Source organism: Mustela nigripes, chromosome 3 (assembly GCF_022355385.1).
Source record: "Mustela nigripes isolate SB6536 chromosome 3, MUSNIG.SB6536, whole genome shotgun sequence".
NCBI lineage: Eukaryota > Metazoa > Chordata > Mammalia > Carnivora > Mustelidae > Mustela > Mustela nigripes.
The window spans coordinates 156,042,881-156,066,026 of record NC_081559.1 but is presented as its reverse complement, the minus strand read 5'-3'; the positions used below and the strand labels follow the sequence as shown (position 1 = coordinate 156,066,026).

At 36.0% G+C, this 23,146-nt stretch overlaps 1 protein-coding gene across 2 annotated transcripts in view; it reads left to right on the top strand.

Annotated features, from left to right (window-relative positions):
- Positions 1-23,146, top strand: part of RAD54B (RAD54 homolog B) — a 98,016-nt gene that overhangs the window by 52,803 nt on the left and 22,067 nt on the right. For both annotated transcript variants that reach the window (XM_059394866.1, XM_059394865.1), the window contains exons 4-10: positions 3,189-3,386; positions 4,929-5,210; positions 8,096-8,258; positions 14,122-14,347; positions 14,811-15,018; positions 17,672-17,811; positions 21,339-21,629. In XM_059394866.1, the coding sequence (XP_059250849.1) occupies positions 3,189-3,386; positions 4,929-5,210; positions 8,096-8,258; positions 14,122-14,347; positions 14,811-15,018; positions 17,672-17,811; positions 21,339-21,629 (1,508 nt within the window). The remainder of the gene's footprint in view (positions 1-3,188; positions 3,387-4,928; positions 5,211-8,095; positions 8,259-14,121; positions 14,348-14,810; positions 15,019-17,671; positions 17,812-21,338; positions 21,630-23,146) is intronic.

The following is a 23,146-nucleotide window of genomic DNA, read 5'->3' as shown; positions in this document are numbered from 1 at the left end:
TACATTTAAAATGGGACTAAATAGGAAAGGAACCAAGACCAGATGATGATGATGGCAGTTAACATTTAGGGAATATTTATGTCAAGTACTGTCCTAAGGGTTTTACGTATAATAGCTAATCTAACGCCTACAACAAACCTGTGAGGTAGGTATTAGTATTACATTCATTTACAGATTCATAAACTGGCATAGAGTGGTAAGTAACTTGTCCATGGTCACTTAGCTTATAAGTGGGAAAACTCAAGATTCAAACACAGGCAGATTAGTTCATGCTCTTCTCCTCCTCCTACTGTTCTTCAGAAGAAAGAGTATATCTGAGAATCTGTGGTATTTCAAAGTTGATTATAAGTAATTTCTGAATTCTCAGTTTATTGTTTTTTGTTCTGTTTATTTTTTCTTGGCACAAGGAGGGTCCTGGACCTAACAAATCAACTCTTTCGGCTCTGTGAATATAACAGGGTATTTGACTGGATGTTTTTCCAGCCATTTTGTTGAAGACATACTTTTTACTCTTGTTTTACAGCAATCCTCAGCAATCACATTGTTTTCTTGGATAATGTAATAAAAGAAAGGAATAAATTTTTAAAAATGCAAAATGGTATTATCAGTCATTCAATGCACATTGACTACTACTGGTAGAAATACTGCAAAGACAAAACTAAAGTTGGCTAAAATAGCACACTACAAAATTTTTTAGAGTTCAAAAACTGATCGAGCATCCCATCTATTTTGTTCATCCTAAGAACCTGTAAGACTTTATCTGGGAAACTCAAAGCTGGTAAAGAAAAGTGATAAACAAATGACAACTACCAGTTATCTAAAAACGGATGTTTTCTTGACTAGAAACTGATGGAGTAATACACTTTTGTTAATATTTATGTATTCAAAATTTGACTTAGCAAAACTGCATTTGGTATAAATTATGGTTTTAAAAACTCATGTTTGCAAAAGCTATAGTCAGTAAAATATTCATAAAAAAGTGACTGAGGAATCAAATCTTTGTTAAAAAGTTTACATGGAAGATAATCCTGAAAGTAACAGTTCATAAAAATGAAACTAAAAATGGACAGCAATGGAGATGAGTTCAAAGTCAATTTCTAAAGCTAGTTTCTCATGAAAATTAATTTTAAGATGATTCTGTTTTAATATTTTAAGCATAAAGTCAAATGTTCTTTGAATCAAAATGGCAGTTTTGAAAAGTACCATATTGTTCTGGGCATATGGTGATGAGCAAGATCAAACCTTGACTAGTTTAGTTGGGATGGCTAATATTAAATAATTTGTCACATAGTTAACTGCTGAGGTAATGCTGAAATAATAAAGCAGGATCTAGCTGGGCAGTAAGGGAAATTTAAATTGTATGGCAGTGTGAACAGAAGGTAATTTAGAATAGTATTTTGGAGGAAGAGGTAGTTGGCCTTTTGGCTAGAAGTAGTATGTTTTCTTGAAGACCATTAAGACTTATGGATTTTAAGAAGGATACACTATCAGATTTACATTAAAAATGGAAAAATATAGTGAATGTGGAAAATGGTTTTAGGGAGTAGAGGTGGCAAGAGAAGATTTCAGTAGGTCTCTTGGGAAGATCCTACAGTAGTAGTACGGTAGCTCAGATCAGAGACGGTGATTTGAGGAAGAGGGGAGGGAGAAGGCAAACAGTACAGAGCTCTGGGAGCCATGTGGGGCTAGAATCACCTGAATCTGTGATTGATTGCCTGTGGAACTGAGAGTAAAGGATGTCAAGCATAATTTCCAATTTTTTTGGCATGAATGAGGATGATGGTACTCTGAGAAATGAGAAAACTGAAGGAGGAGCAATTTTTGGAGAGAAGATAAGTGGGCATGATGAATTGAGATGTTTATGAGACATTCATGTAGACAGGTCTGAGAGGCAATTATGTACAGATACACAGATCTGGAGTCATGATCTGGGCTAGAGAAAAAAATATACGGCTTTATGCAAGGATGGTATTAAATCCATGCGAGTAGATGAACTAATGTAAGGAGAAGGGCACTGTGAGAAGAGGGTCTAAAACTCAGGTTTGATGAGCTGGCAAAGATGTTTTAGAAGAAGCAACCAAAGAAGTAAAAGGAAAAATTGAAATGTGTTAGGAAAGCTTTAAAAATGGGTCCAGTATTTCAAGGAGGAAGTGGTCAACATTGTCCAACACTTTTGAGAACTCTGACAAGACAAAAATACCAATAAATATTGGCAAGGAACTCCTTAATGACCTTTAATGAGGGTGGTTTTGGGGGGGACTGGACTGTAAGCTAGATTGGAGTACAGATCTTCCTTGACATATGGGGTTATGTCCCAATAAACCCACCATAAGTTGAAAATATCGTAGGTCAAAATTGCATTTATAGGGACGCCTGGGTGGCTCGGTCCGTTAAGCTGCTGCTTTTGGCTCAGGTCATGATCCCAGGGTCATGGGATCGAGTCCCGTATTGGGCTCCTTGTCCAGCAGGGAATCTGCTTCTCTCTCTGCCTCTGCCTGCCACTCTGCCTGCTTGTGCTGTCTCTATGACAAATAAATAAATAAAATCTTTTAAAAAATGCATTTATACATCTAGCTTACTGAACATTATAGCTTAGCTCAACCAGTGTTCAGTATCCTCTGAACATTTACATTAGCCTACAATTGGGCAAAATCATTTAACAACCCTATTTTGCAATAGAGTATTAACCATCTCATGTAGTTTATTGAATAGTGACAGTGAGAAACAGAATAGTTGTGAGTGTTTCAGTTGTTCAGCCTCATGATTTCATGGTAGACAGGGAGTTGTGGCTAGCTGCTGCTTTCCAGCTTCACAAGAAAGGATTAGCCTGCTAGCCTGGGAAAAGACCAAAATTCAGAATTTGAAATAGATATTTTTTCCATGGATGTTGAATATCTCTGGTTTCTAGAGTTTTAAAATGTTTATGGTAATTATGTTATTCTTCTTGAACTGATTTATATGACTTTGAGATGATAAGTTTATATTCATTGTTCTCCTGGTAATGCTAGTCCTGACATTTGAATTTCTTAATTTATAAAATACTAACAAGAGTATGATCAAATATTCTTTCATAATTTTAATACCATCTAATTTTTTTGTGCTTTTATTTTTGTTCCAATGACCTTACTACTTAAAGTTGACCATTTCTAACAATGTGGTTTTTATTTTATTTTATTTTTTAATTCTAGTTCACGCAGCCCCTAAAGAAATAACAGTGTTTAAGAGACAAGAAGAGGAAGAACCTCATAGCCTAGTTAAATATTTCAGTGTTCTTTGGTGTAAGGCTTCAAAGAAAAAACACAAAAAGTGGGAAGGTGATGCTGTTCTCATTGTAAAAGGAAAGTCATTTACATTAAAGGATTTGGAAGGCAAAGACATTGGAAGAGGTATTGTGATATTACCTGATGTTTATGATTTGGCCTACAACTAGTATATATCTGAGGTTACATAATTAAAATGATTGGATTTTATAAAGGGTTAGTTAGATTAAGATGCTCTTTAATTGACTTGCATGTCTAAATTATCTCCATAATAGTTAGTCTAAGAGTCTTATGAACACTAACTCTGAAGCAAATCTCATCCCATGGATTCATTTTCTCTAAAATGAAATAATTATATATGGTTATTTTGGTATTTTTCAGAGATTAAGTTGTTTGTCTTAGTGTACTCACTCCCCAAAGGCTAAATAATTAAAGTTAGAAAGATGTTGATATCACGAGTGGAATATTATGTAATTTCAATGATACCCAAAAAATTTTTGAAAAAAATAACAAGGGAAAAAAAATGGCAAGACATGATCTAAATTAATACATCTAAATTGGAGGTTGTCATTATTTGTATTATAAAATGTTGTCAGGATGATTTGTACTGATACAATTTAGCTCACAAATTCAGAACACTTAACACCGACCATGTTTTTTATCATTATCTTATTGTTCAGTTTGGAATATGGCCCATTACTGTAAAATTCATCCTATATGTTCATTCATTCATTCATTCATTTAATAATATCGTACTTTATAGTATATAACTGTTAAGTGCCAGGCACTATGCTAGGAGTAACTCCTAGCATATAAATGGATATAATTTATAGTTTAGTGGGGATAGGGCAATGTAATTATAATGATAATTAGGAGGCAGTATAATAATTGTTTCAATGAGAATTTGTACTCCATGCAGTAGGAGGTAGAAGGACCATTTAGGTCTGCCTAGGAGGCTGGGGAAAGCTTCATAAGAATTATTTAGGGAAGTATTTGAAGGATAAATAGTTTTGTAGGATATGAGAAAGGGGCATATAAAAGAGGGAATAATATATACAAAGGCACAAAAGCAGGGGAGAATTAAAACTACTGGTTCAGTGTTTCAGGAATTTTTATATTATGTGAAGGTCAGTGAGTGACAAGAGTGTCAAGTTGAGGCTGAACTGAATTATCTGCAGCAGAATTTTTTCATTATAAAAATATTGATGGGTGCTTAGGTGGCTCATTCAGTTAAGTCTCTGATCCTTGGATTTGGCTGATACCATGATTTCAGGGTCATGGGACTGAGTGCAGCATTGGGCTCCTTGCTGGGCAAGCTTGCTTAAGATTCTCTCCTTCTCCCCCGCCCCAACTCTCTCTCAAAAAGGGGGAAAAAAAAAGTCATTTCTCTACAGACTGAGCCAACAAGCACCCCAAGCTATGTTCTCAATAATTAAAGAAGGCCTTGCTTTCTCTAAAGCTTGGCTGATTTTTATAGCTTTATTATTTATTCCTTCTGATTTTTAGTGTTTTTTTTTAAAGACAATATGATAAATTATGTTTTCATTCTGGCTAATGGGTTATACAAGGCTATTTGCATTCAACACGCAGTTTTCATTCTGTAGAGTTATGGGAAGGTGACTATGGTATCAGTAAATGAAATTCACATTCTCCCTTCTCAATTTAAAGGCGTTGCGTATAAATTCAAAGAGCTTGAAAAGATTGAAGAGGGCCACAGACTGATGATTGGTGGAAAAGAAGTAGAAGTCATGGGTATAATCTCTCCAGATGATTTCAATAGTGGCAGATGTTTTCAGTGTGGAGGAGGAAGCTCTGCTATTTCAAGTTCTACTCAAGCTGCCAAGAAGTGTTTCTCTAACCCTTTTAAAAGTGTTTGTAAGTCAAGTTCAAAGGAAAATAGACTGAATGGTTTCCAAGATTGCAGACCACGCCATGACCCATATGCTCCAAGTAAGATGTAAAAAATAATTTAAATATTCTGTTTTTACTGTCAAAAAGTATTTGGCATGTGAATTTACAGCTTAAGTTTTGTTTAAAGTTTTCAGATGAAAGTATGTATTATTCTTCAGGTATATAACTCAAATAAGGAATAATGTTGAAGTTGTATAATATAGTTTGGGAATCATTTAAAAATAAATGTATAATTCTAAGAATATAGTAATGAAAATGTCATATTTGTGTTGAAGGAAAAATATACAAATTGGAGATGTATACACACATACATATGGAAAAGTATACAAATTGGAGAGGTATACATACATATATACATATATATATATGATTTTGAGTAATATCTGACATCTTCAGCAAAAAGAAATATTAGTCAATTCATGAGTCAGGATTAAGCTTATACTTTCTTTTGAGGACTGTATGCCTTGATCGCATGCATTAGTGTATTAAAGTGTTGAATGGTGGTCAAGAATTTAAATTTTATCATGAGAATTCAATTTAATAAATTAATTTTCACATTAATGAATCTAATTTAAAAATCACATTTAAAAATAAAACATCTCCTCTCTTGTTTGTTTTTTAATTGCTTACTCAACAGGAATTTCTTCAGTGCCTTTTTTTGCATTGAGCCCAGAGGTAAATTGTTATCAAAGATCTTCCCATTTAGTTAGGAGACAGACAAGTAAATTTGAATTATAGGGTAGTGTGGTTATTGCAGTCGGGGTACAAAGTAGGCTGCATTCATATTAGTAGTAAAATTAAAAGTACATAAAGAACATAATTAAGTATTTTTTGTAAGTATTATGGAGATAGAATTTTTGAAATAAAGGAGTCTTTGAGATCATTTAGTTCAGTCTCTTTGTGTTTGAAGAAAAGTGAGGTCAGAAAGATGAACTGAAATTGTTGAAATTCAAATAATTAGTGATAAATTCGGGATTAAAAACCCCAAATTAAAAGTTCCTAGCTCTATGTGAGCTTATCAGAGGCTTAATTGAAAGAGAAAGATAGAAAGCAGAGAACAGAAAGCTTTTGCTTCTGATTTTTCTTTTTATCCACATTTTTTTTCTGTCCTGCCATCTCTTTTAACAGGCTTCCTTCTTTATTCTCCTTTCTCTTTGCCTTCCTATTACATAATACAGGGATGTGGGGAACCAAAAGAATGATGTGCTTATTCAAAGATCTGACTTGGAGTCCTGATTTTGCCACTGACCTAACTGGTTCTTTAATTCTTGGGGTAGTCACCTCTCTCTTGGCTTTGTCTTCTCCAGTCTAAAAAATGTGGGTTCTAATTACTACCATAGAGGCACAGAGTGCTGCTATATGCTATGTATAATAAATACTAGTTGACTGAATGAAGTTTTATAGTGATTATATATACATGGATGTGTGTGTTTGTGTAATATAATTAAGAATCCTTTGTGTAAATGCTAATAAGTAGTTGATGATTCTCATTTATTTATCTTGCCAAGGGTAGAATTAGGTTTTAGGCTTAAAATGAAAACATGAAAGATTTTGTAATCACCAAGTGATGCTTCCTTATTGCGAAGGTAGAGAGAGAGGCATCTTAAAATTTGGACTGGTGTCCCATTACTGTAGTGGTTTAAGTTTTATTTTTCTTAAAGATGGATGTTTTGTTAGTTGGTTTAGATTCTATAGTCTTTCTTATTTCAGTAGTGAATTATCCTCACCTCTGTCTTCCCTTTTTTCCCTTTGTGTTTTTCAAAAGAGAAAAAAAAATGGGCCTTTCTTGGTTAGGAACCAACAAGGAATATTCTCTTGCTTTGCTACTAGAATACAGGGAATGCCAAGGGCTGAATTTTCCATTTTCACTCTCCCTAATCCTCTACTGCCAGGAAGTGACCTCAAAAATAGGAGTTCCTTTTAGTTGCTCAGAAACCCTAGATCCACAGAAAACTTTCCTCTAGGTGATTGGTAATGGTTAAATGTGACCAAACTCTCATTCCTGTGACTGTGTGTTTCTGCATTGGTGGATATTTATTTAATTTCCTGGAACCTATTTTCTTTATCTTCCCTTCTCATTTCTGTCCTTTTCTTTTTGTTTTATTTTGAAAGTCTATTACATTTTTTAACTATGATGTAGACATATAAGTATATTCCCCAAATAATTTTGATGAGTTTATTATCTAACTTTAGATTTATTGAGAACTGCTTTCCAGTTATTTGAATTTGAATTTGTATTTTTTGGTGATATTTTAATAAATCCTTTAAATTATATTAGTATATTTCTACTGAATTACCTTATTATTCTACAGTTACTTTTTTTTGCTGCTTTGTAAAGATTCATGAGTTTGACATTCATGAACATAGTAATTAAAGCAAATAATTATGGCAAAGTCAATGGAAAATTTGTCATCCTTTCTTAATTCTTCTGATTAATAGAAGTAATAGTCATTGTTTGTGTGAACAGAAATGAAGATAATGGAAGCCTTATGTTAAATTTGGGGTACCTTTCTAAAATAAGAAGCTGTGAGCATTAGCAGCTGCAACTTGGCAAAATTCCAACCTGTAGTTTCAGTTGGAGATAGTTCTCTTTGCTCTGAATACTGAACTATTAAATGTTATGGCTTACTGAATTCTTTACTAAACAATAGTAAATTTCATTGGTTTTGAAGTACTTTGAGGCATATGAAGTTTGGAAAGCTCTTTGAAATTCTCTGCCTGAAATCTTACATCAATAAGACATGAGATTATTTTTAAATTTTCTTTTCTTGCCTACTATCAGTATTACTAAATGTCCAGCTTCCCCCCCCCCCCAAATGATAGCAAATAATTATAGGCTATGAGTAATTAAAGCAAGTTAATATAGTTACTGACAAAGTGAAATTGCCATACGTTAATAGTTAAACTTTCATCTTTTTCTTAAGATTCTCTTGTAATGTCACGACCCAACAATAATTGCCAGTGGACATTCAATAAGAATTGTTTTCCTATTGTGGATGTGGTGATAGATCCTCACCTTGTATATCATCTTCGACCACATCAGAGAGAAGGAATCATATTCCTTTATGAATGTGTAATGGGAATGAGGTAGGAAAATAAATTATTTGTTTAGTCTAATCTGAGTTTTTTGCTTTTTTTTGTTTAAAGATTTTATTATTATTTTTTTTAAGTAATCTATCCACCCAACATGGGGCTTGAACTCATAACCCTGAGATCAAGGGTCACATGCTCTACTGATTGAACCAACCAGGCAGGTACCCTTAGTCTGATCTGAGGTTGTTTTTTTTTTTTTTTAAAGATTTTATTTATTTATTTGACAGACAGAGATCACAGATAGGCAGAGAAGCAGGCAGAGAGAGAGGAAGGGAAGCAGGCTCCCTGCTGAGCAGAGAGCCCATGCGGGCTCGATCCTGACCCTGGGATCATGACCTGAGCTGAAGGCAGAGGCTTTAACTCACTGAGCCATCCAGGTGCCCCTGATGTGAGTTTTGATTTAGCCTGTAACATAATGGTTTTCTACGGATACCTGGATGGCTCAGTCTGTCAAGCATCTGCCTTTGGCTCAGGTCATGATCCCAAGATCCAGTCCTGCATTGGGCTCCTTGCTCAGCAGGGAGTGTGCTTCTCCCTTTGACCACCCCCCATGCCCCCCCCCCCCATTCTCTCTGTCAAGTAAATAAATAAAAAACTTAAAAAAATGGTTTTCTAGAAAAAACCCGATATAATGAGTCTTAGTACATCATGAATAATACTTAATGTATACATTTATTCTTTTTTTAAAAAATTAACATATAGTGTATTATTTGCCCCAGGGGTACATATCTGTGAATCATCAGGCTTACGCATATCACAGCACTCACCATAGCACAGACCCTCCCAATGTCCATAACCCAGCCAGTGTGCATTTATTCTAAAAGTGATTCTTGAGGAGGCCTTGTGCCAGACATCCTGCTAGGAGCTGAGCATATAGGAGTCAGGGCCATGGTCCCTATCCTTAAGTAGTTTTTAAAATATTTGAGGGAATAGGTAAATATAATCAACCTGAATATGGTACGATAAGAGCTTACTAGTATGAGAAAGGGTTATAGGGGCAAAATGGAAGTAGCCTTTAATTCTGCTTATGGAAAAAACATTTTCTTCTAGTCTCACTTCTACTTTAAAAAAAAAAAAAAAAAGAGCTCCCCAACTCCCTTTTTTGAATTTTTTTTTTTCAGATTTTATTTATTTATTTGACACAGAGAGAGCAAGCACATAAGCGACAGAGAAGCAGTCTCAGGGAGCCTGACCTGGGGCTCAATTCCAGGACTCTGGGATCATGACCTGAGCCAAAGGCAGACACTTAACTAACTGAGCCACCCAGGTGCCCCTCCCCCACTTCCATTTATTTAATTATTCATTCATTCATTCATTTATTTTTTTAAAAAGATTTTATTTATTTATTTGACAGAGAGATACAGCGAGAAAGGGAACACAAGCAGGGGGAGTGGGAGAGGGAGAAGCAAGCTTTCTGCTGGGCAGGGAGCCCGATGTGGGGCTCAGTCCCAGGACCCTGGGATCTTGACTTGAACAGAAGCCAGACGCCTAACAACTGAGCCACCCTGAGCCACTATATGTAACGCACCCTCCCCAACTCCCTTTTAAATAGAGTTTTCTGATAAAGAATTGTGGTGTCCTCTCTTAAAGATACTTTAGAGGATATACATAGACACGAAAAAGCCAGACAAAGGAAGTAAAAAAGAATCAAAGGAATCTGCTAACATCTTGTTATATTTCCTTCTAGTTCTTTTTCTTTTGTTTTAATGCATAGACCTTGATTTTTAAATTGACCGTTTAATAGGGAATTGAGATAATAAATTCCCCCAAACTCTTATTTTTAAAGATTTTATTTATTTGACAGAGAGAGATACGACGAGAGAGGGAACACAAGCAGAGGGAATGGAGAGGGAGAAGCAGGCTCCTGCTGGGCAGGGAGCCTGATGTGCAGCTTGATCCCGGGACCCTGGGATCCTGACCTGAGCCAAAGGCAGATGCTTAACGACTGAGCCATCCAGGCGCCCCCTCCCCAAACTCTTTGATGAAGAACCCTTTGATGACAGGTTAAGGGAATACTAAATCCCAGAAACTTCGTAGACTCATGTTCTTTCTCAAAATATGCTTTTCTTTTTGGAGATTTTGTCTCATTTGGCTGGGAGGGGATCTTTAATTTCTTCTCTTTTACTTTTCAATGTAATCAAACCTGAACTTTTAATTATTTTGAACTCTTAAAGATCTTTGATTCCAGATCTTTTCTGGCACCCCACTGCAGCAGTGCTGGTACCTGATGTCCTACAATTTTATTTTGTCTGGATTTTTGCAGTAGTACTTATATGTCTGGTTCTGATGTTCCTCAAATTCATTCTACTTATTGCTACTAGCTTGATTTTTCTGAAAAGCAGTTCTGAACATGGCATCCCTTTGCTTAAAATGTTTCAGACTCTCAGAACTGAGAGCAGTGTTTCCTGATGTATTATATGCACTTCACTGGTGGGATGTGGGATCATTTTAGGTGGACATGGACAAGCCTTGTTTTTTATTTTATTTTGTTTTATTTAAAAAAATTGAAGGATTTTATTTTTAAGCAATTTTTAAAAAAGATTTATTTATTAGTCGAGAGAAAAAGAGAGAGAGAGTGCAAGTGTGTGTGGGGAGAGGGGCAGAGAGAGACGGCTCTGCTGAGCGTGGAGCCAGATGTGGGGCTCCATCTCATGACCCGGAGATCATGACTTAAACCGAAACCAAGAGTCGGATGCTTAACCTGACTGAGCCACCCAGGTGGCTCTGCCTGTCATCTCTATACCTAATGTGGAACTCGAACTCACAACCCCGAGATAAAGAGTTGCACACTCCACCCACCAAACCAGTCAGGAGCCCCATACTTTGTTTTTAAATTCCGATAGTATTTAATTAGTGAATTATTAGAAAAAAGTAGCATATTAAGTCCTTAGTTTCCTGGATTTATTATCCTTGGAATTTTAAAATAAATCTAAATAAAAAGAAGTTGACTTAAAAATAGATGATAACACATATGATATTACATATCGCAAAATTAGTGGTGTTTGGGAGACACCTGCAAGATGCAGTCGGAACTTTCAAGAGTAAGTATGCCTGCCGTCTTTAGTCTCTTCCTGTCTTGCCAGGTTCATAGCCTTTGTGTTTCCTTGCTTGGAATTCAGTTCAAGCTCCAACTATGTTGAACCTTCACCTTTGAAAAGGGCCATCTTTTTAACGAAACCTTCCTGCTTTCTTCCTTCCACTGTCGAAGGATGGATTACTATTTTTTCTCTGCCACTCACTACATCTCAGTTGGCATTTGGTCTTGCACTGTCACATTGTTGATATAAAATGATAATAATGGGGTGCCTGACTGGCTGGTTTAGTTGGTAGAGCATGCATCTCTTGATCTCACAGTTGTGAGTTTGAGCCTCAATGTTGGGTGTAGAGATTACTTAAAAAAAATAAAATCTTAAAAAAATGATAATAGAGGCATCTGACTGGCTCACTCAGTTAAGTGTCTATCTTAGGCTCAGGTCTGATCCTAGCGTCCTGGGATTGAGCCCTGTGTCAGGCTCCTTGCTCAGTGGGGAGCCTGCTTCTCCCTTTGCCTGTCGCTCCCCCTATTTGAGCTCTCTCTCTCACTGGCAAATATATAAAATCATTTTAAAAAATGATAATAATGGCTATAGTTCATGTTTGTGATTTTTTTTCTGTACTTTGAAATGGAAAGCATAGTTGATTTTTGGATATTATTTTTACTAATAAGAAAATGGGTTAAACTATAATAAAACTGTACTTATTTTAAATTCCAGTTAATATATAGTGTAGTATTAAGTTTCAAGTGTACAATTGAGTCATTCAACATTATTTTTTGTTTTTTTAAAGATTTTATTTTTTTTGACAGAGAGAAACAGTGAGAGAAGGAATATAAGCAGGGGGAGTGGGAGAGGGAGAAGCAGGCTTCCTGCTGAGCAGGGAGCTCAATGAGGGGGTAAATCCCAGGACCCTGGGATCCTGACCTGAGCTGAAGGCAGATGCCTAACGACAGCCACCCAAGCACCCTTAGTCATTCAACACTACTTTTTTTTTTAATTTATTTTTTATTTTTAAAAATATTTTATTTATTTATTTGACAGAGAGAGAGAGAGATCAGAAGTAGGCAGAGAGAGAGAGGGAAGCAGGCTCCCTGCTGAGCAGAGAGCCGGAAGCAGGGCTCAATCCCCGGACCCTTGAGATCATGACCTGAGTCGGAGGCAGAGGCTTAACCCACTGAGCCACCCAGGTGCCCCTGTCATTCAACACATCTGTATAATGCCTGGTGCTCATCACAAGTACCTCCTTAATGCCCATCACCTATTTCACCCATTCCCCCACCCTCCTCAGGCCTGGTCACCATCAGTTTGTTCTCTATAGTTGAGTCTGTTTTTTGGTTTGCCTCTCTTTTCTTCCCCCATGCTTGTTTGTTTTGTTTCTTAAATTCCACATATGAATCAATATAACTCATCACTAGGGAAATACAAATCAAAACTATAATGAGGTAACCACCTCACACCTATCAGAATGGCTAAAATCAGCAACACAAGAAACAACAGGTGTTGGAGAGGATATGAAGAAATAGGAACACTCTTACATTGTTGGGGAATGCAAAGTGGTGCAACCACTCTGGGAAACGGTATGGAGGTTCCTCAAAAAGTTAAAAATAGAACTACCTTATGATGAAGCAAATATTTGTGAAAGAATACAAAAATACTAATTCAAAGGGATACACACACCTCAATGTTTATAGCAGCATTATCTACAATAGCCAAATTATGGAAACAGCGCAAGTGTCTATTGAATGATGAATGGATAAAGAAGATGTAATGTATATACACAATGGAATACATTACTCTGCCATAAAAAAGAATGAAATCTTGTCATTTGCTATGACATGGAAGGATTTAGAATATTATGCTAAGTGAAATAAGTCAGAGAAAGAACACATACTTATTTTTGGTACTATGCTTAGTTCCTTTGGACTGTATAACTTAAAGTATATATAAATAGATGACTGGGTGGCTCGGTTGGTTAAGTGTCTGCCTCTGGCTTGGGTCATGGTCCCAGGGTTGGGGGATTGAGGCCTGTGTCGGGTTCTCTGCTCGGTGGGGAGTCTGCTTTTCCCTCTCCTTCTGCCCATGCATGCTCTCTTTCTCTCTTTCAAATAAATAAATAAATAAAATCTTAAAAAAATAAAAAATATATAAATATATATCAAAACTTCAAAAGCTATGAAGTGATATAAACATGCCACTTATAAATAACATTCCTTATAATATTTAATTTTAAATTGCATTAACTGAGTAGATTTGTAACATAAGATTTGTAACCAAGTTACATGTATTAGACCAATATATAGTTTTTTCTTTTTTCCTTACAGTGCAAGGAGCTCTAAGATTGAGGACTTCATTTACTGCCAGATAATCATAAATACAGCTCAACAGATCTTTCTGGTTAAGACTGCAATGTAGTTTAGTGTTTTGATGTCTAGTGCTGAACCTGATAAAAATTGCTCAACTATTAGTGATGAGAAGCACAGTTATAGTTAAATTATTCTAATGTAGGTATAAAATTGGGATATATTTCTAGTCTCTAAATATATGCATATGAAAGTAACATGATTTGGATTCAACTGTCGAATTTCAGATTTATTTTAGTAATTTAGTTGACAGTAAATATATAATGAATATAATTATCAAAGATTCAAAAGAGAGATGTGTTGTAAATCAGCTGAATCAAACTGGAAAAAGGGTTTGGCACGGGGTAGAGTTTGTCCTAATTACAAAATACCAGCTTTTGGTTCTTGACTAATAACCAATGATATTAGGGGCATAAAATATTTTCCTATTGTGACTAAAAGAAGTATAATTATTTCTAACAGAGTGAATGGCAGATGTGGAGCTATTCTTGCTGATGAAATGGGTTTAGGGAAAACATTGCAATGTATTACGCTCATCTGGACTCTGCAGTGTCAGGGACCCTATGGAGGCAAGCCAGTAATAAAGAAGACACTTATTGTCACACCTGGAAGCTTGGTGAATAATTGGAAGAAGGAATTTCAAAAATGGCTAGGAAGTGAAAGAATCAAAATATTTCCTGTTGATCAGGTAAGAGACTTATCGCAGTTCAGCCTTGGTCATTTTCTAAATCTCTATGCTTTTCTTTTTTTTTTAAGATTTTATTTATTTATTTGAGAGTGAGAGAGAGCATGAGAGGGGAGAAGGTCAGAGGGAGAAGCAGACTTCCCATGGAGCTGGGAGCCTGATGTGAGACTCGATCCTGGGACTCTGGGATCATGACCTGAGCCGAAGGCCGTTGCTTAACCTACTGAGCCACCCACGCGCCCCTCTCTATGCTTTTGAAATCAACACTGCAGTTTTCACTGTCTGTAGGGTAGTTTTTTAAATGCATGTAACTCCCCAACCTTTGCAGAAAAACATCTTGGCTTACAATTTGGCTCTTTGAGTTAACATATTCTAATTAATGTCTGTCAGGAATATGCTGCTTAAATTTGATTTTATAGTTTTAGCCCATAATTTGTTAAATATTGTCTTTTTTTTTTTTTTTTAGGACCACAAAGTAGAAGAATTCACTAAATCTCCATTTTATTCTGTTCTTATCATCAGTTATGAAATGTTACTTCGTTCTTTGGATCAAATTAAGAGTATAAAATTTGATCTTCTAATCTGTGATGAGGGCCATCGTTTGAAGAACAGTGCCATTAAGACAACTACAGCCCTCATGAGCCTCTCCTGTGAGAAAAGAATAATTCTAACTGGTCAGTATTTACTCTGGGGATGATATGATAGAATTTTTGCCTACTTATACAAGATTTGTAATATGCTTGGCATACAAAGAATTGGTGGTGCTGGAAGAGGTGCGTATTAATAAACCTATGGTCATTGAGTCTTGGTAGGATTCTGAATTTTCAAATCCCTGTGTAATTTTCTGCATCCTAGATTTTGGAGATTTTGAAAAATAAATACAATGGTATCATGGTAAAGAATGTAGGAGATGGGTCTGTACTACCTCTGCTTGGTTCCTAAGGATGATATTTATAGCTGTACAACTTTGGGCAAGTTATTTAACTTCTCTATGCCTCAGTTTCCTTATCTGTGAAATAAGGATTATAATACTTTATTATAGGGTTATTAACAGTTACTGTGAAGGTCAAAGGAGTTAATTCACATAAAGTTCTTAGAAGATTACCTGACCCATGGTAAATGCTTAATATAAGTATCTCTTGTTTTTATATGTGTATGCTGCATGCACATAATTTATTGATGACCAAACTTGCTGGCCCAAGCTGTCTGGAAAGGTGGGATGGCCCATATGTAAATACAAGAATCTTTTTCTACTCACTTCTTTTTAGCCTGTATTAGAATCAGGCCTGATTAGCTTTCCTCCCATACCTCACTTTGGTCTTGTGTGGTCCTTCCAATTTCTGGAGAATTATCCTTGTTTGAAGGAGAGCTTCCACTCTCCCCTGCAACTTGGTCAATGGTTGACTCATATGGAGGTAAGTGGAAAATGCCAGAGCCCTTGCTTTAGGGTAATTTCAGGACCAACTTTATGGTATAATCTATATTCTGAGCCATCCTCCCTTAGTTTCTTTTCCTGCTATTCTCTGATTCCATTATTCTTTTTCTCCTGAGAGCTCTCCCTCCATAAATGTATAGCCAAATCCCTGTCTCAGACTGTGCTCCTGGAGAACCCAATCTAAGACACAAATCCTTTCCTGCATCGATTATTGGCAGATGGGATCAGACTATCATGAGTGGCTTGCATGAGTTAGCTGGGGTTGGATGAATATCTGGAAGCCAGCCATAGGATCCTTATACCTTTGTTTCCCCTCTTTCTTTCTTGCCTTTCTCATTCTGCCTATCTTTTTTTTTTTTCATTTTTTAAAGAAGATTTTATTTATTTATTTGACAGAGAGAGATCACAAGTAGGCAGAGAGGCAGGCAGAGAAAGAGGGGGAAACAGGCTCCCTGCTGAGCTGAGAGCCCGATGTGGGGCTTGATTCCAGGACCCTGGAATCATGACCAGAGCCGAAGGCAGAGGCTTAATTCACTGAACCACCCAGGTCCCCCTCATTCTGCCTATCTTTGTTAGTCATCATCATGGATGTTCATTTAAAGGCTTACTAACAAAATATATACCAACATAAATATATTTCCTCTAATTCTTTCTACTTTGGGTCCAAAAATTTAGAACTAACTAGATGTATTAAAAAAATTAATAAGCATTTGTCCTGGGGTTGACTCACTTAATTTTGAAGCAAGTAATCATTAAATTCTCCGGCATTGTGAAATTTATGTTGTCTGTGTTAATGAAGAAGTGCATTTTTATTCACTTCTTATATTATCTCATTTATATTTTTGGGCAACTTTTTCTTTTTTTTTTTTTAAAGATTTTATTTATTTATTTGTCAGAGAGAGGGAGATCGAGAAAGCAAGCACAGGCAGGCAGAGGCAGAGGGAGAAGCAGGCTCCCTGCTGAGCAAGGGGGCCGATGTGGGACTCGATCCCAGGACCCTAGGATTATGACCTGAGCCAAAGGCAGCTGCTTAACCAGCTGAGCCACCCAGGCGTCCCATGGGCAACTTTTCTAGTCCATTATTTGAATGGCCATCTGAAATTACAATGTTGGATTATGCTAATTTACATGTTCTTTGGATGTAATTATTGAAACATGCTAATGTTTCTTTAAAAATTAGTTAGCAAAAGTTATTGAGTATGCAGTATATGCAGTGTATGTTAATCCATTTGTGTCAATCTTTAGGATTAGTGAAGATCTCAATCTGATCTGAAACCTTTGAAAGGTAATAGGTGCCATTCACTGAGGGCTTACTAAATGTTAAATACTATGCTATAGTGTGCATACGCTGTCTTTGCCTTTCACTGTAATACTACTGGGAAATTGATATCTTCCCACTTTTATAAGTGAAAAAGTTCTGAATTTAACTTAAAGAAGCACTTAAGAAGCTTGTCCAGAATCACACAGTTGTAATAATATTAAGAATCACTAAAAGTTATAGAACATTTATTGTGCTTTAGGTCTTATTCTTAGTATGTGGATCAATAATTTGATCCTCACAACCCTAGGAGCTGCATTTTATAGAAATAAACTGAGGTATGTGACTCACTCAGGGTCACTCAGAGAGTAAATGATACAGGTGGGATCTGATCCCAGGCTAGTCAGACTCCAGAGCCTGTATGCAGCCGCTATGCTGAATTTAGTACACAGTTAAAACCAGAGTTACAAATTTATTTGGTTCTTAATAGTTTTTGTTCCACTGGATTTGGCTGCTCTTTCTCAGTGCTAAAGCCTTTATTTTAGTTCTTTTAGGGAGGAGAGTACAACTTTCAATAAATATCTGTGACTGTAAAACACAAATTTGACCTTTCATCACTTTTTTCTTTCTTTAGGTACTCCAGTTCAGAATGATCTTCAAGAATTTTTTGCACTAATTGATTTTGTAAATCCAGGAATATTAGGTTCTTTGTCGTCTTACAGAAAAATATACGAAGAACCCATTATTATATCGAGACAGCCTTCTGCTTCTGAGGTATAATTTACTGTTATAAAAAAGGTTAAAAAAAAGCAGTATGCCCAGGAAGGTCATCCACAAACTTGGGCATTATTTAATTCAGAAAAAATTAAATTAGTGAATTCTTTACTTTTCCCACAATCCTTCAGCTGAGTCTTCCTGCATTCTTTACTTTAGAAAATACCACATTAAAAAAAATCATAAGTAGGTACTTTGTTAGGTACTTCACAAAGAATTATAAATGGTAGTAAACATATACAAAAATATTCATTTTTACCAGTATTGAAAAAATACACCAAAATAATAATAAAATAACTTTTATATTCTTCTACTGGTGTTTTTGTTGGCTCAGTTTACATAGGAATAGCAAGTAAAGATGAAAATACTGTCCTCTACTGTTGGGAATGTCAATTTGTACAACTGGAGAATAGTTGAGCAGCATGTATCAAAAGCCTTACAATTTTGTGGTGTGGCAATACCACTTTTAGGAATTTATTATAGAGAAATAATTGTAGATGTGCTTAAAGATTTTAGCTGTGTTGTGTAAGGGTAAAAAAGTATAAGGAGGAGCTCAGTGGGTTAAAGCCTCTGCCTTCGGCTCAGGTCATGATCTCAGGGTCCTGGGATTGAGACCCGCATCAGGCTCTCTGCTCAGTGGGGAGCCTGCTTCCCCTCTCTCTCTCTTTCCACCTGCCTCTCTGCCTACTTGTGATCTCTGTCTGTCAAATAAATAAATAAAATCTTAAAAAGAAAAAAAGAAGTATAAGGAAACAAATTGGAAACAGACATTTTTAAAGGTTGGAAAATGGTTAAAGCAGAGTCTTCATGTTGTATACACAATACTTCATTGAATCAAAATAATACCAATTCTAAGATGCATTTTTATTTTATGCACCACTAAGGAAAACATGCTATCAATCGTAGTTATAAGAAGTCATTGCTTATAAAAAGCAATCTATATCAGAGAAGTTAAAGTGTAAAAAAAAATATGTCTCAGAATTAATAAAATATGATACTCAGCAAATATTTATTGAGCATTTCCCATGAACTGTACAAAATAATAACTTATGAATATATTTAATAGCATGGAAAATATCCATCATACATTATTTGAAAGTAAAATAACATTCATTTATTTACTTAACACTTATACGTTAAACACCTGTAGCGGGCCAAATGCAAAGTGTTAGATGCTAGGGGATACAGTGAAGAGCCAAACTGACTGGTGCCTTGTTCCCATGAAGCTTAAACTATAGAGAGCCTGTTTTGTTACAAACAGGAAAATAAAAATAAAAATGAAGTGTGAAATACATTTATATATTGACAAAGAAAAAAGACTTGGGAGATAGATATAAAAGTCATGACAGCAGTGGTTGTTTCTATTTGATTAAAGTTGGTTTTAATTTTCTTAATTTACATAACTATATTTTCTGACTTTTCTCCACTGATCCTATTTTGTAATAAAAGTTGAAAATAGTTTTAACAGGGGAATTTTTTATGACTTTTTACACATGGGATTTATTTTAAGCTTCACTGTGAAGTTATGTATGCTCAAAAGAGAATTTAAACATATATTTCACTTATATTGTATTTTGACTTGAGGTACTGTGGTAAGAACTTAGAAACTAAAGGAAATAGACAAATTGGAAACAAACATTTTTTTAAAAAGAATTTATTTATTTATTTATTTGTCGAGAGTGAGAGAGAGAGAACACAAGTAGGCAGAGTGGCAGGCAGAGGCAGAGAGAGAAGCAGATTACCCACTGAGGAAGGAGCCCGACGTGGGAGTCAATCCCAGGACCCTTGGATTATGACCTGAGCTGATGGCAGTGGCTTCACTGACTGAGCCACCCAGGCCTCCCTTTTTTTTTTTTTTTTTTAATTATTAGATTATGTTAGTCACATCGTTAGTTTTTGATGTAGTATTCCAAAATTCATTGTTTATATATAACCCCCAGTGCTCCATGCAGTATGTGCTATACCCATTATCAGGTGAACACATTTCCCACTCCCCTACCCTCTAAAACCCTCAGTTTGTTTCTCAGAGTCCACAGTCTCTCATGGTTAATCTCCCCCTCCAATTACCCTCCTTCATTTTTCCTTTCCTTCTCCTAATGTCCTTCATACTATTCCTTATGTTCATAAGTAAGTGAAATCATATGATAATTGACTTTATCTGCTTCACTTATTTCACTCAGCATAATCTTTTCCAGTCCCATCCATGTTGATGCAAAAGTTGGGTATTCATCATTTCTGATGACTGAGTAATATTCCATTGTATGTATGGGCCACATCTTCTTTATCCATTCATCTGTTGAAGGTATCTCGGCTTTTTCCACAGTTCGGCTATTGTGGACATTGTTGCTATGAACATTGGGGTGCATATGGCCCTTCTTTTCACTACATCTGATCTTGGGGGCAAATACCTAGTAGTACAATTGCCTGGTCATAGGATAGCTCTATTTTTAATTTTTTGAGGAACCTCCACACTGTTTTCCAAAGTGGCTGCACCAACTTGCATTCCCACCAAGAGAGTAAGAGGGTTTCCCTTTCTCCATATCCTCTCCAAAATTTGCTGTTTCTTGCCTTGTTAACTTTTGCCATTCTAGCTGTGTAAGGTGATATCTCAATGTGGTTTTGATTTGAATTTCCCTGATGGCTAATGATGAACTTTTTTTTCATGTGTCTGTTAGCCATTTGTATATCTTCATTGAAGAAGTGTCTGTTCATGTCTTCATGCTCATTTTTTGACTTGATTATCTTTTTTTGTGTGTTGAGTTTGAGAAGTTCTTTATAGATCTTGGGTATCAACCCTCTGTCTGTAGTGTCATTTGCGAATATCTTCTCCCATTCCATGGGTTGCCTCTTTGTTTTGTTGACTGTTTCCTTTGCTATGCAGAAGGTTTTGATCTTGATGAAGTCCCAAAAGTTCATTTTTGCTTTGGTTTCCCTTGCCTTTGGAGATGTGTCTTAAAAGAAGTTACTATAGCTGATATTGAAGAGGTTACTGCCTATGTTCTCCTCGAGGATTTTGATGGATTCCTGTCTCACAATGAGGTCTTTCATCAGAAACTAACATTTCTAATGAACAATGTGTAATGATTTTAAAAGAATTAGCTGTGCCTTTTGTCAGTGATTTATCATAGTTTTAATTTTAGGATCAATAACGTGTCAAAATACTTGCTTCCAAGAATTTGCTATTTGATGAACTAGTTCTTTGTTGATGATTTTAAGATTATGTACCATGACAATCTTCATATAAAAGCTTACTTTTAGAATAATTTTTGTGTGTGGATTGTTGATTTCTGATGGTTCTCAATGGTGCCAATAGCCAAACAAGGATTTAGGAGACTGGTTTCATTTAATTAAATGATTATGCTGAACATTTAAAGAGATGATGGTTGGTTTTTCTATCTCATATTTAAAAAAAAAATCTGAAGAGACATAATTAGTAAATGTTTTATTATTATAAGATGTTTAATATCCCTTTTAACTGCAAGTACTGTTTGTTTATAACACTTTTAAGTCTGCGAATTTTTCCGTAGGAAGAAAAAGACTTAGGAGAGAAAAGAGCAGCTGAACTTACTTGCCTTACTGGACTCTTTATCCTTAGAAGAACCCAAGAAGTCATTAATAAATATCTTCCACCTAAAATAGAGAATGTAGTCTTTTGTCGACCAGGAGCGCTACAGATTGAACTTTATCGAAAGCTGTTGAATTCTCAAGCTGTTAAATTCTGCCTTCGAGGATTGTTGGGAAATAGTCCTCATCTAATATGTATAGGAGCTCTTAAAAAACTGTGCAATCACCCCTGCCTGTTGTTCAGCTCTATAAAGGTAAGTAGCATGTGAGACTGTGTCAAGAATATAAGCTCAGGGTTTTGTATCACATGAATCTGATTGGTAGATTGGGCCAATCCCAGGGGATTGCATTTTTGGGTTTTCCAAAAACTTTACGGCCTCTCCTGTATTTTTCATCTGTACAGCTTATCCAGTCTTCTTTTTGTTGAGAGACTGTCCATACTGGACAGAACTAGGAGTGAAATGGATGTGAGGCACTGCCTTTTAGAGTTTGCCCCATGCCCTTTGGTATCTTGTCTAATAATTTGCTGTGATTTCTCTCCCTATTTTTTTTTTTAAGATTTTATTTACTTATTTGACAGAGATCACAAGAAGGCAGAGAGGCAGGCAGAGAGTGAAGGGGAAGCAGAGTCCCTGCTGAGCAGAGAGCCCGATGCGGGACTTGATCCCAGGACACTGGGATCATGACCTGAGCTGAAGGCAGAGGCTTTAACCCACTGAGCCATCCAGGTGCCCCTCTCTCCCTATTTTATATAGCCAATCAGTTTTGTTTGGTGCAGACACATACAAAATTTACCATTGAAAATAACTTAATTTTTTACCCTTATAAAAGTAACACATGATACATACAATTTGTATGAAATTTACAAAATTCAGAAAATCAGAAGAAAATTAAAGTCATCTGCTGGTTAGAACGTAAATTGGTACAGCTGAGAGATAGTTGGCAATATAAAGATTTTATTTATTTATTTGACAGAGAGATCCAAGTAGGCAGAGAGGCAGGCAGAGAGAGAGGGAAGCAGGCTCCCCACTGAGCAGAGAGCCTGATGCGGGGCTCGATCCCAGGATGCTGAGATCACAACCTGAGCCAAAGGCAGAGGCTTAACCCACTGAGCCACCTAGGCGCCCCAAATAGTTGGCAATATATATCAAAGGCTTAACATTGTATATGTTTTGTGGTCTTGGCAGTATGTTTAAGAATTTATTATAAAGAAATAAAGCTCTCTAGCCAGAAAAAAACCCATATTTTGATATTAATAATCTTAGCCAGTACTTAATAAGCACTTGTCATGTAACAAATTAAATGCTTTTCTCATATTATTTTGCATATTTTTTATAAAACTTTGCGGAATAAGTATTGTTATTACTCCCCGTTTTATGGTAAGAGAACAGGGACTAAAAAGTATGCATATATATAATTGGCTCTAGAGAAATTTAATTTTTTTAATTTAATTTAATTTTATTATTTTTTAATTTTTTATTTTTTATAAACATATATTTTTATTCCCAGGAGTACAGGTCTGTGAATCACCAGGTTTACACACTTCACAGCACTCACCAAAGCACATACCCTCCCCAATGTCCATAATCCCACCCCCTTCTCCCAAACCCCCTCCCCCCAGCAACCCTCAGTTTGTTTTGTGAGATTAAGAGTCACTTATGGTTTGTCTCCCTCCCAATCCCATCTTGTTTCATTGATTCTTCTCCTACCCACTTAAGCCCCCATGTTGCATCACCACTTCCTCATATCAGGGAGATCATATGATAGTTGT